Here is a 16,103-nt window from a genome sequence, read left to right as displayed (position 1 = left end):
TATTGTAGTTGAAAAGCATAAACAGCAATTGCCGTAGCAAGAAAACAAATCAAGTATTTAAAACAAACCAGTCAAGTAGAAAATTGATTCCTTAATCGGATAAAATGATGTGGGCAGTGCTAAATGTTCGTTTTAGATAGTAATATTCGACGGAATATCAAAAACGAGGAATATGTAAAATAGAACTGGAATTCGTCAGTATATTTACGGTATATTTTTAAAATGAGACGGTATATTTTGGTATATTTCTGAGGGTCGGACGGTATATTTTACACTGCACCCCACAAGCTAGCACACAATTTTCTAGTTCTCGCCCGAAAAATGTTCGCGTTACGTGCTGCCGCTAAAGCCGATAAGAATTTGCTTCCATTTTTGGGGCAATTGTGTAAGTACCTATTATAATCATGGATATTATGTACTAAACTTGGATCGGGCCACAGTGGTGACGAAGAAAGCAACATAAAAGAATGTGTAACATAACGTAACATTAATGCGAGATGGACATAACCTTAATTTGCGATTTTTCTCTTACGATTGAAAGGAAAAAAATGATTGCATAATAACTGAATGTTTGAAATGTTTCCTGAGAGACAATTGTCGTAGTTTGGATTAGAGCAATCATTTCATTATCATGTTAGATTGTCAATCTTTTTGGTATTTCACATATACAGTTATATCCAGTTTTATAAATTTGTAGTGCAGTTAAAATACATACTTCAAATTAAATGAGAATTTTGCTTCATGGAATTTCTTAAATGAAAAAGGTTTGAATTATTGATATATTAAAAATTATTTAAATTTAATCGTTCTTGAAGAAAGTCGTGACGTAATCTTACACATCCATGTACATATGTATATATATATATGTATATATTCCTTGCGAATATTTCATCCAAACTATCGTTCATAATAAATAATAGTAAATAATTCATACATATCCTGAAGAGATTTAATTTTTGAAACCATCTTTTTTAGCTCGCAGCCATGCCGCTAAGGCAGCTGTCAAGGCAGCCTCAGTTGCTAACGGAAAGATTGTTGCGGTAATTGGTGCTGTCGTTGATGTTCAGTTCGATGATGACTTGCCACCAATTTTGAATGCTTTGGAAGTTGACAACCGCTCCCCACGTTTGGTGCTCGAAGTGGCTCAGCACTTGGGCGAAAACACTGTGCGCACTATTGCCATGGATGGTACTGAGGGGTTGGTTCGTGGACAGAAGGTTCTCGATACTGGCTATCCGATCCGTATACCAGTTGGTGCTGAAACTTTGGGTCGCATTATGAACGTTATTGGTATGTTTCAAATAAGTCACTCATAGTTTATAGATCGAACAATGTAATGTTGAATGTTTTTTTTATTTTAGGCGAACCTATCGATGAACGTGGGCCGATTCCAACTGATAAGACCGCCCCCATTCACGCAGAAGCTCCAGAGTTTATTGAAATGTCCGTTGAGCAAGAGATTCTCGTCACCGGCATTAAAGTGGTCGATCTTCTGGCACCCTATGCCAAGGGCGGTAAGATTGGTCTGTTTGGTGGCGCTGGAGTCGGCAAGACTGTGCTGATTATGGAGCTGATCAACAACGTAGCAAAAGCCCACGGCGGTTACTCTGTTTTCGCCGGAGTAGGCGAGCGCACCCGCGAGGGAAATGACTTGTACAATGAAATGATTGAAGGTGGTGTCATTTCCCTCAAGGATAAGACATCTAAGGTGGCTCTTGTCTATGGGCAAATGAACGAGCCCCCAGGCGCCCGAGCTCGTGTGGCTCTTACTGGTCTCACTGTGGCCGAGTATTTCCGTGATCAGGAGGGACAGGATGTGTTGCTTTTTATTGACAACATTTTCCGGTTTACTCAAGCTGGCTCTGAAGTGTCCGCCTTGTTGGGTCGTATTCCATCGGCCGTCGGCTACCAGCCCACTTTGGCTACTGACATGGGTTCTATGCAGGAGCGTATTACCACCACTAAGAAGGGATCTATCACCTCTGTACAGGCTATTTATGTACCAGCTGATGATTTAACTGATCCCGCTCCAGCTACAACTTTCGCTCATTTGGACGCCACTACTGTACTGTCACGTGCTATTGCTGAATTAGGTATATATCCTGCAGTCGATCCGCTTGATTCCACTTCTCGTATTATGGACCCTAACATCATTGGACAAGAACACTACAACGTTGCTCGTGGTGTGCAAAAGATCTTGCAAGATTATAAATCTCTTCAGGATATTATTGCCATCTTAGGCATGGATGAACTTTCTGAGGAAGACAAACTAACAGTCGCGCGTGCACGCAAGATCCAACGCTTCTTGTCGCAGCCATTCCAGGTCGCTGAAGTCTTTACCGGACATGCTGGTAAACTGGTTCCATTGGAACAAACCATTAAGGGCTTCTCACAGATTCTGGCTGGCGAATATGATCATCTGCCGGAAGTTGCTTTCTACATGGTTGGCCCAATTGAAGAAGTAGTTGAGAAGGCTGATCGTCTGGCAAAGGAAGCTGCCTAAGTAATTACACTGGAATACGAATAATAAAGTGAATTATGCATTGAAGTTTTAATAGACACTGTAACATCAACTTAAATTCTATAAACGAGAAGAACTCAATAAAACGTATTTAAATCATAGTCATTTCCTTATACTGGTGCAAGTTCCTATAATTTTGATCAGGTGTTTTCAGCACACGCAAGGAAGCACCGACTATACTAAAAGGAGAAATGTAGATTTCAAGGGGTTCTAGCTATATTGTGGGTGCGACACATTATGTTGAGACCCATCTGAATTTTCCATTGCGGTCTTGGTCTCGCCCTCTTGCTCCCTCAAATCGGCAAAATGGTCATATCTATGTTACTAGATTGCAGAGATACTTTGCGATCGGAGAGAAGAAAACCATTTCCCTCGGCTGACTACTACCAAAGACTATACAATACCAAGATGTTGCATGAGGAACAAATTCTTTTTCAATTTTCGTTTGACGCTTCATGGTAAGGGCGCGCGGGGCTATTACTTCAATTCTCTTTTACGCTACCTTCGCCTCCGAAATGCTACTCGGCTTCGTCAATGCCTCGGTCAGCGTCGAGTCGGTGCGTCTCGAGAGAAAGAATACAAAAACAAAATATGAATCGTCTGCGTGCCGAAAGCGTAGGGCAGCGTGGTCGCTGATGTCTTTGGCGTGGCACAGTGGGGACTCAGCAGAAATAGTAAAAAAATTGTATGAGTGCTTTAGATAAATTTAATGTACGCATCTAATAGAGAATTTTCCAATCGAATTTTCAAATAGTTTTAGTTTAGAAGATATAAGCACTCAAAGTTTAACATTTTTTCAGTGTGCAAATATTTATTGAACTCATATTCACTAACTAATTTAGCAAGCTGAGACGGCCAAAGGTCCCTGTGCCGCTCAAAAGATATCGGCGATCCGCGACCACCGCCTCGACGGTGCTGAGGCTCGAGAGTCCAGAATTGCCGAACAGACGAAACCGATGGGCAGCGGGGTCGCGGTATAGACGAAGTACAGGCGAAAAGGGAATTGAAACCCCGCGCGCTCCCTCGTGCCATTTGGGTTCTAATGTTAGGACCCGCCATAGAGCAGCTTTTTGGTCGCTCATGCAACATCTTAGTATTGTATAGTCTTTGCTACTACCTTGTCTCTATCTCTTTCTCTCCATCGTTGAGTGTGGCGACCCCTGACATGCATTCATATGTACTGTAAGAAGTTACCCCATCTCATCCTTATAATGCTCTCATAACATTTTTTGTCTTCCTGGGTCATATTTTGAAAATTACTTATAAATCGACCATGAAGGATATCATAGTTTTCTTCTGTAAGAGCTACCGTCTCGTTCCCATCTCTATAACTACGGCAGAAATTATTGTAGTCGTTAAATTGTTTGAGTGTAAAACACTTCTGTCTAAATCTTTGAACCCTGTTGTAATCGATCGTTCTGGATATGTATATATTACAAACGACTTTCAGTAAAAAACTACATCATCATATATAGAATTACATATGTATGTGTTTTCCGCGTTATGTCATCAATTTAAAGATCCACGAAGGTATTTGGTATAATTTTTATTAAATATGCATGTGTATTTTATAAATCATAATTATGGAATAATTTATTAATATTAAGAATTATTACTGTTAAATTTTCATTATGGGTTGGCTCTAATTGTTTTTAAATATTGGGGACATCGACGTCCGCGAAAAATGTATAAAGGCAATTTTTATTTATCAGATCTCTTTACGGGTTTCGAGAGACGCATTCCATCAATTTTTGTAATTGGTAAACATTACTGGGTTTACCTTAGGAGCTTTTCGATAAATTTAAAGTTTCAAGAATTATAATAGATTTTCCTTTTATATAAGTATATATTATATATATTATTTATTATTTAAGAAGACGTTTAAGTCCTAGAAAAATTGATCATACAAACAGCATTTATTTGTTGAAATATATTCTTTTTTGATTAAAACTGATAACCATGAGTGATTTTTGGAGAAATAGGAAAAGTAGTGGTATTAGTAATCTATTTAACCCATGATGTAAAATCAATCGAAAATAATAATGTGAATAGTAGTAATAATATTTGAAACTCTTTTACTTTTCTTTCAAAATTTCATAATGTATTAACTCCTGTCTTTTAAAAGCATTTACCTATAATTTGTTTAATTTGTTTTCGTGGACAAATACTTTAGCAGAGGAGGGACCAAAATGTAAGTACACATCCATCCATACATACTTATGTATATCCAAAGTATACGTCCCGATTTTATGAGCCAAGAACATATGCTCTTGTCCTAAACAAATGTGCATACATACTAAAGAATCCATATCCCACAAAATATGACAATGTAATAGGTGGTTTCCAAAAAATTAAGAGGATTGGATCAGGGAAAATTATTTTTATCATTATGTGTGGATGCAGTCTCAGAACATACAATTACTCTACTCCTGCCCTGCTCACAATAAAAGATACACTTACACATGATATACATACATATTTAGAGGCTTAACCTAAAACACTTAATTTGATCTAAATTCTGAACTGGAAAAAATCTGAAAATGATCTCATAATATTATCTGTAATGTAATTATCGTAGGATAAATAATCTCGTCGCTCTGCTTTTTAAATTGTGTTGTAACTTTTTTTTAATTTTTTATGATATTGAAATTTGCATATAAAATTTAGATAAATCATATTACTTATTAGAAGACCATTATTTTCATTTATGTAATAATAAAACCTCTATTTAATTCTTGTCTTGTCGAAGATGCACTGCATCCCCAGACGCATGAATCATTAATTCATATGTATAAGGTACATATGAAATGGCTAGGATGCGGACAGACAGGCGATGTATGATGTATGTACGTAATGGTGATGTAATGAATCATGAAAAGCATCGCCAAATCATTTCCATCTAAATTTTTTATAACAATTAGCTAATTTATTTGGATTTAAATTTATATATATTTCTTTTCTAATTTTTAAATGCTATTTTGTAATTATCTAATGCTTTACACTTTCGTGATACATTTTATATTAAATTGTGTTATTAATTTTTGGTTTATTCACACATTTATTTGCGATTACATATAATCATACTTATGTATGCTATATATTTGTGTTTATGTATTTTACGAACGTGAATAATTAAGTGCTTATGCAGATAAACAAATGATTATAAGTATTCAGATACATACATTAACAATGTTTGCAGGCATTTTTAGAAGAGTAAGTAAAGATTTATTAGGTTTTTATAGTTTTCGTATTTTTTTTTGTTTTTTGCCAAAGTCTCTGATGGTCAGTACGACTTTGCATAGGCAAACCAGGCCATTCTAGAAACACATTCCCACATTAAGATTTACAAACATGATGTTCTCCAGTTACATATTTTACTCCCACAGATATGTTGGCTACGAAACGTAGTTTTCATTATATACTGTTTTTTATGTTTAATCTTTAACTTTCTGTGGAATTTATAAGCCTTGACTTGGACTTTCACTTTTCTTCGACTTAGATTGTATTTATAAGAATATAAATATAAACATAAAATAAATATTAAATATAATTTAGACAAATTATCAACTTTACAATAAACTTTTGTATATGTAAGACACCATTTTTGTGTCAACTGCAAATGAATGTAGCACATTCAACTGCTTGAACTGCACAACTAGACTTTTTATCTTTGGTGAGATGAATGCAATCCATATTGATGCAACTTATTTCTGTGGTATAAAATCGAATGTAGTAGCTCCACTTATTTTTCCTGATGCGCTTCGGTGAAAGTGAACATTTTGCCATTTGTTATCGCGTTTATGCCAGACGCGCGTCTCCTCTGACTGATGGGTATGAGCATGTCCTTGTCTGTGATTATAAGTGCAGAAAAAGACAATTAGCCTGTGAATACTTAGTGTAAAAATGCAGCTATACTTACTTATCAATGTACTGTGTTAGCCTGACGTATGCGATGCAAGCGGCCTCTTCACCCAATAAGTGTACATGGGGATTCAATATTGTTGTGTTAATGGCTTTACAATTCTTACCAAGAACTGAAAGTAAAAATGGTGTCATGTAATATTGTTAAATGTGTTCCCACTTATGCTTACCGTTTTCAAAGTAAAATTTGTGGAAATCAATTCCTTCGACTAGGTTACCTAATGCTTCTGGCTCGAAGGCAGTTAGATGAGGGTCACAAATCTTACTGAAAGTAATTTATAAAAATAATAATCATGTCATGGTCATTGTTATCCAGTACAATTATTAAACAAAAATCATAAACTTACGTGTATCCATCAAAGTCACCACTATTTATTGCTTCAATCAGCTGTTCAGTGATCTTTATTATCTCTTGTCGTCTAGCTGCTTTGTATATAGTTGAAAGGTAAATTTGCAATTATTTTGTATCATACATTTACTTATTTTATTTATTGTTTTTAAAATGTATTTAAAAAAAAGACCTGTAAACTGACTGACTGACTCTCGATTAGGTACGTTAATTCTTTCGATTCTTTTCTTTGCTTTCTATGAATATTATAGATATTCGATAGGATGAAATTAAAACTGGATTGCTTTAAAAGTGTATATCATACTATTTAATAATATTTTTTCTCAGGAATAAATGAACGCAACTAAAGCCATAAAATGCATACAAACTTTGGCATATTAATGGTGCAGAGGACTTTTTTAGGGAAAATGTAAGGTTAATCCCGACTTAAAAGAAAACTTAAACATTATGAAACCAGAATAATTGATTATACAAAACAGTTTTTCTTGCTGGTTTGTTTAAAAAACACAAAATAGTTAGTTATTATCAGATTTTTCACATTGATAGTGCCAGTTTGTTTCCTTTAGGGGCAATTCGATTAGATGACCCGACAACAAGTAAAGACCAACGACATTTGTATATTTCATGCATTTCCTTTTAAAATGTTTTGAAAACTTTAAAAATATATCGAAATAGTTGTATTTTTTACGCATGCAATACCCATACCCTATAAGATATAGAAAACTTATATACTCAATTATACCTATTCTATATGCATATAAGTGGTTTGTACATTATAAAATATTATCTGCCTTCTTTAAAACTACCATCCTTGTAGCAATTATACTGCGTGTCAGACACCAGAGTCCATAAATATACATGATAAAAGTTCAAAAAATATCTTACACATTATCTACATATACGGTTTCGTTGTATTGTATTCTTTTTTTTAACATTAGCTACGTACTTTAAATAACCTTGCCGGAATGCTTACCTTTGCCTGTTACATGCATATTTATACTATACATGACTCTACATTTACATATACCCGACACTCAGTCTCACTCAGTATGACTACCGCCCACCCACCAAAGGGTGCAAACATTCACCACGAAGAGTGTGTTAGAGAGACAGAAAATAAGTTAGCACGTGGACGACGTTGCGTAACCACTGAAATTTGATTTTTTTCTCTGGCTATAATAATAAATTGAACAGATTATAAAATAGTCTGCTAGATAGCTTGTTCTCTACGATTCTGCGTTTTTGGGTTTTTCGTATCTTTAAAGTTGTGGATTCCACATATTTTCATCTTTTGGGTTGAAAGAATCTTGATTCAGTATGACGAGTCACACGAGTCTGGGTACAAAATTTCGTTGCTCTAGAACAAGATGGATGGACAGACAGACAGACATGGCTCTATCGACTCAGCAATTGTAATATCCGTTATTTTACAAGGTCACTGTAGAGAATTAGAAAAACTTACATTCCGGCAAATTTTATGCAATTTTGAAGCTACATATCTGAAGCTGTATCTGGGTGCGGTTTAATCTTGAAGCGGATAAAGAACCTTTTCCCATATTTGCTCTTTGGGAAGAGGGCTTAGTTTTCAAGATATTTCAACCAAAAGAAACATCTCTAGTTTTATGTTACTAATGGTATCACAATCGAATGACTAGATGGCATAGTTACGTTCGATCACCCCAAAGTCCAAGATAAGATCTAGCTAAACCATCTCCCATTAAAAAGGTAAACGAAATAATAGGACGAAATTTGTTCGAACCTTTTCAGTACGCCAGCACAAAGCTCTCGAGATAAACATCCAGATTAAATACCGAAATTAAAATATTCCAGGGTAGCGAAAGATTGTTTTTAATTCTTTGGATAATTTACATAGTATTACAAATTTTGTCTCGTTAACAATAGCATTATTACTTGCCATTTGTTTTACCCAATATGTATGTATGTACGAGGATCTATGTAGGTTCAGGATAAGATTAGATAAAGGAAAGCAAAAAACATTTTTTGTTGAAGATATTCGAATCTAAATGTTTGCTTGACTTGATGTGTAGTCAAAACAAGCCATCAATTTGGGGGTTTTTTACAAACTTAATTTTCGATCAGATCTGCTCTTTGAATATATTATTTTACTCATCCTGCTTAAAGTTTTATTTTAAATAAATTAAATATTTTTTCACATGCATTTATACAAGCATAATGTCTATTAAGAATTATGTATATCTTAAATCATTGATTGTTTTTACGGAATATTTATAGGTGTGGAACCAGTCAGCTTACGTACTCATTGAAAAAGCGAGTGGTGGCTGGCTTTAACATTTTGGGCATACACATGTACGTACCTGAGGAGCACTGTGAGTTTCCAGAAATTTGCTGGCAAGTTTTAGCAGGACACACTATCCTTATTTCTAAAACACACATTTGTATTGTTTCCGTGAAACACGTAAAAGTCAATATTTCATAACATATTTATTTTTAGAAAATGAAATCATAAAAAAATTATTTAGGGTGTCATTTTTTAACAATGATTTGTAGAATATAAATGGAATCTCCTAGCCTAATAGTACATGTATTAGAATGGTACCCCCTACGAGCTGCCAATGTTTTTGGTATATAAAATCCACTTACAAATCTATGTGTGTATTCGCTGTGTACTTTCAAAGAAAGTTGACCCCTAGTAGAACAAATAATGTCTGAAAGAAATTCGAGTAGACGGACTCGATGCAAACTCGTAAGTCCCAACCTTAATCGGCATAAACCCCAAAAACTAAGCATTGATTTGCAGAGTGATAGCAATTATTGAAAAAATTTGAATGGACGATTCAATTCCCTCAAAGGTTTGCACTGTTTCTAATCTTGACGTTTAAAAAAGCTGGCATAAAATGGTATGCACACTAACACTGATTGGACTTATCGTATAGTTGGTCCTGGTGTGGCGGACAAAAAACCACTCTGCGAAAATCCTTTCTGTTTTGCTGATCGAACTGCTTGGGTATCGAAAGCTTGGGATCCTAAGGTTAATCGTTCCTTCTTATTAATTCTCGTATTCCACCTCACTTCAAGAACAATCCAGACAATCCAGTACAATCAAATACATATGTCTATCGCTATAGATTGAAGTCTGGTGGAATACGACAAACAACACCGCGAGCCCAAAAACACCGTAAAAAGTGTATGCGGTAGTGTTATTACAAATGGAGTACATGTAAGTATTTATTTGTATACTCTTTCAGATGGTTTTATAATTCAAAATATTCTTTCAGTTTTTAAGCTAATACTTTCCACTCGCATTTTATTTCACTGCACGAAAAATAACAAAAAAGGACTAAAAGAAATATTTTTTTTGTATCTGAAGATAATTTATCACAAAAGTGAAATAACAAATTCATATACACATCTCAATATCGACAAGGACTGATATAGGTATTGATTAAAAGCGTCGACCCAAAGATCATTTTTTTGTAATGAGTTACATATGTTATACGTAAGCATTACTTTTAGACATTATTTTTTCTGCGTTCACCTTTCCATCATTTTTTGTAGGTACATTTTGCACATTTTTACGTAAATTCATGTAATTAATTTCTATTCTAGTAAGTACTTTCCGAAGAAAAAATATTGTTTCCGATACAAACTCCGACCCATCTTTACCAAATTCTTTTCTTAGTGTGCCTCCGCTCAACACTACTATTTGGACCATTGATTTGTCAGCCTCTTTGTCCATATGTCGATCAGAGAAGACCGTAAATTACGCAAGTTCGTAATTCTGGTAATTTGTATGTACATACCATACACTAGGGCCAATATTTAGTGTCAACAGGTCAACCCCAACAGCCATAATAGTGTAAAATTAGTTTGAGTCGGAGTATTTTAATATGATAAACCGACATAACTTGATTGCGAAATGACTAACGACCGGGGTAGCCTTTACCGAGGTTTAGTGGTAGAATCGACGGAGTTAATTGTGTTCTTTATATTTAAACTGATATTTACAAATGTCTGGAGTATTCGAGACGGTGCCATTTTGCTAAATTTCGAATACAAAGTTCTTCGATTTTTTTTGACTCTCGACTCTTGAATATCTGCAATGTTATACAAATTGAATTTTTATGTAATATTTTTCAAAATGTTTTTAATATACATATGTATGTTTTTAGTTGATAGATTGCTTGGTGGAGTTTCATACACAATACAAGTCATAAGATCGTAGGGGGTAACACGATTACGGGTAGGACACGCGCAAAAGGAATACTCGTATATGGGCATTTCATGAAAGGACGGAAAATATAGTTCGGCAAGCCAAAATAATTACATATTACACAAGTATATTTATATGAAAATTTTTTGGTTTACTATCCTTAGTATTGAGTCCAAAAATGTGGATTCTGCCCAAGTCAGTACCGTTCAGTTGAATTATTTAGATTGACGTACTTCACATGTACGGTATGAGTACGCTTATCACGTTCTGTAAATAACTGATTTAAGTATCTCTGATATTTAAATAAGAGTCTAATCGACTCGGCGACTAATGTATGTAGTTATTTAAGACGTGTAATTAAGATATGTTTGTATTTAGTTGCATTCAAACTTCAATCCAAATGCAGAAGATACATTGCTGAAATAAAAATCAATATCAGACCATTTGGGATTGATAAAAAATTCTTGCGTTTGAATTTACATATTATATGTACGTCTGTACAACATATGTACATATGGAATAACATCTGAGCATGTTGAAAGGTTTCATTCTACAGTTTTATTATACACTGGCAAGAAAGGATCTTCAACACTAAATACATATTATTTCCCTATTGACAATACATACGAGTAGTTGAAGCTCTACGAGACATGCCGATGCATGGCTTCCTAACAAATTAGCCTAAGCCTAAGCCTTGATTAATGCGAAATAAACATATGATGATGAAATTATTAATTGTACATATGTATGTGTCAAAATTTTTGAAAAATATTTGAAAAACCCAAAAAATGTGTGTTAACATTTACCTTCGGGCTCTTTCGATATGACTGTGGTACTGCGATCAACGATTCCTTTTTTATCTTCTAGGAAAAACAAAAAAAAAACGAACAAATTTCATATTTGAAAATGCAACTTGATTTGTTCCAATATTATGTAATTTATGTGAATGAGTTTGATGTGTGTTTTAGATTTTATTGTGATTGATTCTAGCTAATTATTACAAGTGGATTCGAGTTTCGATGAAAAGCAATAGCTAAACAAATTTAGATAAAACGATATTTTAAATTATTATTAGTTTATACTCATTAAGTATCACAAGTTTTTTTAGTTAAACAAATATAATCGTTTGATAAAACTTTTGCAAAAATTTAATCATACCGAATAGTGACAGAAGTTTTCAAGGTTAAGAAGAACAGGTGCTCCAAATCACCAATTGATTTTTAATTATTTTAAATAATGAATGACGATACATGCATAGTTTAAATTAAAAAAGATCGGTTCGATTTTATAGGAAGACAAAATAGTTTTGTACCAACTCTTATTTATGTATTTATCTAGCAAAATTTTCAATATCAGCTGCAATTTGTTTTCTAAATGAAAGTGACATTCAATCTGAATGTCATACCGCTAGTTTCCCTTATTATTTAAGAATGTAAAAAATTACGTTGAATATGGTGAAATATTAAAAAAAGTTGTTATATTGATATCAAATTTGAATAAAACCATTTTGTATAACAACATAAAAACTTGCGAAAATATGCAACCAAAAAAAAAAAAACAATCCATACACATCTAATTTTGGGAAAACTGAAATAATTGAAAGTGGATATACACTTTTGTCAGATTCTGCACCAAACACATATGTATACCATATACTATTTCAGAGATTTATTATTTGTTAGCTCCCCTGATAAAATTTGTACATGTAAGAAATTCTATGTAAAGGATTATATGTATATCTATATAATTCGTTTTTCTATAGTTTACACTATGTTTAGCCTTGAGTAATGCACTAGCGATTTACCAAAACCTATTATGCTAAACGAGATATCATGTGGCTTTCATTCACAACATTCATCGCGTTATATGTAAAAACAAAGTAAATCTAAGTTTTAATAGTTACCCTTTATGTCGTCGTCTTCAAGGGTGGTGCTAGAGGAGTCAGTTGATTCCTTGACTTGAGATCCGTCACCCTTTTTGGTTATCATGCTTCTGCCTGTAAATAATAATAATAGTATAATACTAGTATTCTTCCGGAAAAACCCTACTCTCTACAGTTGGCCCTATGTTGATTGCCTCTCGAGTCTCTAGGACACTATGCGAAAATGGCAGCTATATGTTAAAGTTGGACATCATCAATTCCTACTTCCTTATGTGAAAATATAAAGGGTCACAGTTTACTTTTATAACTGTTTGTGCCCATAATTTTAGATATTTTAAATTCAATTGCAGCGCCGAAAAAATCTAAAAACTTCGGGGCGATGAAAATTGTGTTCGTATTTTTATACCCGATACTCAAAATGAGTATTGGGGTATATTAGATTTGTGGTAAAAGTGGATGTGTGTAACGTCCAGAAGGAATCGTTTCCGACAGCATAAAGTATATATATTCTTGATCAGCATCAATAGCCGAGTTGATTGAGCCCTGTCTGTCCGTCCGTCTGTCCGTCCCCTTCAGCGCCTAGTGCTCAAAGACTATAAGAGGTAGGGCAACGATGTTTTGGATCCAGACTTCTGTGATATGTCACTGCTACAAAAATATTTCAAAACTCTGCCCCGCCCACTTCCGCCCCCACAAAGGGCGAAAATCTGTGGCATCCACAATTTCGATGATACGAGTAAACTAAAAACGCAGAATCGTAGAGGATGACTATGAGTTCAAGGATCTCAGAACCTATAAGAGCCAGAGCAACCAAATTTGGTATCCACACTCCTGTGATATCGGACCTTGACCATTTTGTGTCAAAATTTCGCCACACCCCCTTCCGCACCCGAAAAGGACGAAAATCTGGGGCATCCACAAATCTCAGATCCGCACTTTTGTTAGATATATATGTATATAATATAATATAATATAAAATATATATCTCAGAATTTCGCCCCACCCCCTTCCGCCCCCACAAAGGACGAAAATCTGCTGCATCCACAATATTGCAGATTCGAGAAAACTAAAAACGCAGAATCATTGATAATGACCATATCTATCAGATTGCTGAATCTGGATCAGATCAGATCATTTTTATAGCCAAAACCGACGTCACGCTCAGACTGATTTTCTGTCTCTCTCGCACGAACTCTTTGTCGTGTCGTTTAATATTAGAGGCGTCTGCCGGAGGAGAGCCATACTGACTTAGTATCGGGTGTAACTGTAGAGTTGCAGTGTCCGCAGCAACTCACAACGTTCCCCCTCGTTTTTTTTTTTTATAAATTTACTTACTAGAAAAATTTCTAGTAGCCAGCATTGTCGTAAGTATAGCTCCTTTAAGCTTGCGACGTGCATTAAATTTCTTGAGACAGTCCACGGTTTCTTGACGATGCACAACAGATGCCACACGTTCCCTTTGCTGAAAATACGGAGATGATATAATATATAAAATATAGATACGTATGGGCGGCCACTTACACAAATCCATGGGTGCTTCAGAGCCTCGGATGCGGTTATTCGTTTATTTGGATTCACAGTTAGCATTTGATTAATTAAATTTTTTGCTTCTGGTGTTACTGTATCCCATTCTGGCGAGGGATACTAAAGATATTAATAATAATTAAAATTTATTGACATGAGATAAGTAAAAAAAAAGGTACTTACATCGTAGGCTCCTGCTTTTATCTGGGAGTATAATCTATGTTGGTCTTCATCCCAAAATGGTGGATAGCCCACCAACAGTATGTAAAGAATTACTCCTAAGGAGAAATAAAAATTAGTTACTGGACTTTGTAAAACAACTTATTGTTAATCTGTCATGATGCTTATACGAGTATGCATGCGTAATTAGCTTCAGAAGAAATTCCATTGCTTACCACATGCCCATATATCTACCGATTTTCCGTAGGGCTCCTTTTTTAATACCTCCGGCGATAGGTAACCCGGTGTGCCAGCAAATCCAAACCAGGCCTGATGGTCGCCTTGAACTTCAATGGCTAGACCAAAGTCAGCGAGTTTCACAGCTGCACCCTTTGCCTTACTAGCTAATAGTAAATTCTCAGGTTTCAGATCTCGATGCACCACACCGTTTTGGTGACAGTGATTGACCGATTCCAATATTTGTTGAATACAATGTGATGCATCAGCCTCTGAATAAAATTCGCGTGCAACAATGTCTTCGAAAAGTTCACCACCAGTTACACTGAAAATGTATGTATGCACAGTCAATTTTGTTGATTTCTTGGCTTTTATATTATTTTTAAATTTTAATTAAATTACTTATACGAATTATAGTAATTAATAGAGCTTAAAGCTCCTACATCAATACAAATATTTTTGCGTTCACTGTTTACATATTCATACATAAATGAATGTAGAACTCGGAGGGGAAAGGATGAAGTATGAATCTCAATAAACAATAGTCAAGTCATTTCTTGAGAGATCCGAAAACATCTACATATCATACGAAAAATGTTACAATACAATAGTTTTCGGTAATAGACAACGGTAAAAAATTTGGAAATTGTTTTGAGTTTGAACTTTAATAATGCTTACAGATCAAAAACAAGATAATGATAGTTCTCCTCCTGGATACTGTCATGCAATCTCACTGAAATATATAGTTAAATTATAATACACAACTAACATTAATTATAACATAAGACATACCAATATTTGGATGGTGTAATTTTCGGCAGATCCTAGCTTCACGTTCTAGTTTTTGAAAATCTTAAAAAAAAAAATAGTTTATTTATTAATATATATTAACCTTGTGAACATATGTAAGAACAGTCTGCTCGGTACTCTTTACTCCATGACCACATGGATGGCTGAGATAAATGTACATATTCTTACCTCTTGCTGTCAACTTTTTGGTATTTATAATCTTTGCAGCAAATTCAAATCCAGTTGATTTTTGGACACATCTTTTTACTATTGAGAAGGCACCCCTACAAAATCGAATAATTTTGTGTACAAGTGCAACATTACAATAGTCAAATGAACTTACTTTCCTAGCTCTTCTTTGATGTCGTAATTGTCCGAAAAACGCGTACAGGCTGCTGGAGCAGCCATCGCGATGGCACACTTAAGAAAATCTATTTCGGCAATAAATTGTCAGCAAGGCGTTGTATAAAATTGCCTCAATCTCTGTGATTTTGCAGTTCGGCTATATTCCACTTTCAAAGTTGTTAAT

At 34.7% G+C, this 16,103-nt stretch overlaps 2 protein-coding genes across 8 annotated transcripts; one reads left to right on the top strand and one right to left on the bottom strand.

Annotated features, from left to right (window-relative positions):
• Positions 1-238: 238 nt before the first annotated feature.
• Positions 239-2,622, top strand: ATPsynbeta (ATP synthase, beta subunit). The gene is made up of 3 exons (XM_001352246.4): positions 239-385; positions 976-1,290; positions 1,362-2,622. Exons 1-3 carry the CDS (start codon positions 322-324, stop codon positions 2,501-2,503), a joined length of 1,521 nt encoding a protein of 506 aa, XP_001352282.1. The 5' UTR covers positions 239-321; the 3' UTR covers positions 2,504-2,622.
• Positions 2,623-5,547: 2,925 nt separating this feature from the next.
• Positions 5,548-16,059, bottom strand: CaMKII (Calcium/calmodulin-dependent protein kinase II). 7 transcript variants are annotated; one of them, XM_033381183.1, is made up of 15 exons: positions 15,918-16,059; positions 15,764-15,858; positions 15,578-15,637; positions 15,464-15,518; positions 14,785-15,110; positions 14,573-14,667; positions 14,387-14,509; positions 14,201-14,327; positions 12,887-12,979; positions 11,790-11,846; positions 9,128-9,193; positions 6,790-6,868; positions 6,613-6,707; positions 6,441-6,555; positions 5,548-6,370 (listed from the first exon to the last, which is right to left on the bottom strand). In XM_033381183.1, the coding sequence occupies exons 1-15, from the start codon at positions 15,980-15,982 to the stop codon at positions 6,226-6,228; spliced, it is 1,596 nt and encodes a 531-aa protein (XP_033237074.1). In that variant the 5' UTR covers positions 15,983-16,059; the 3' UTR covers positions 5,548-6,225. The 7 variants fall into 7 exon arrangements, with proteins under 7 accessions (XP_033237074.1, XP_033237075.1, XP_033237077.1 ...); XM_033381184.1 differs by having other exon boundaries at positions 6,790-6,865; XM_033381186.1 differs by lacking the exon at positions 9,128-9,193.
• Between the last annotated feature and the right edge of the window lie 44 nt (positions 16,060-16,103).

The sequence above is a fragment of the Drosophila pseudoobscura genome, chromosome 5, assembly GCF_009870125.1.
Source record: "Drosophila pseudoobscura strain MV-25-SWS-2005 chromosome 5, UCI_Dpse_MV25, whole genome shotgun sequence".
NCBI classification, from domain to species: Eukaryota; Metazoa; Arthropoda; class Insecta; order Diptera; family Drosophilidae; genus Drosophila; species Drosophila pseudoobscura.
Note: the sequence above shows the minus strand (reverse complement) of the source record. Positions and strands in the feature narration are given on the sequence as shown.

What these genes read in the sequence shown, in the direction of transcription:
- ATPsynbeta (XM_001352246.4), top strand. Translation starts at nt 322, where the DNA reads ATGTTCGCGTTACGTGCTGCCGCTAAAGCCGATAAGAATTTGCTTCCA. An exon ending in TCCATTTTTGGGGCAATTGT is followed by an intron (nt 386 to 975) that starts GTAAGTACCTAT and finishes CATCTTTTTTAG; the next exon opens with CTCGCAGCCATGCCGCTAAG. An exon ending in TCGCATTATGAACGTTATTG is followed by an intron (nt 1,291 to 1,361) that starts GTATGTTTCAAA and finishes TTTTTATTTTAG; the next exon opens with GCGAACCTATCGATGAACGT.
- CaMKII (XM_033381183.1), bottom strand. Translation starts at nt 15,982, where the DNA reads ATGGCTGCTCCAGCAGCCTGTACGCGTTTTTCGGACAATTACGACATC. An exon ending in ATTACACCATCCAAATATTG is followed by an intron (nt 15,519 to 15,577) that starts GTATGTCTTATG and finishes TATATATTTCAG; the next exon opens with TGAGATTGCATGACAGTATC. An exon ending in TAAAAGCAGGAGCCTACGAT is followed by an intron (nt 14,510 to 14,572) that starts GTAAGTACCTTT and finishes TAATATCTTTAG; the next exon opens with TATCCCTCGCCAGAATGGGA.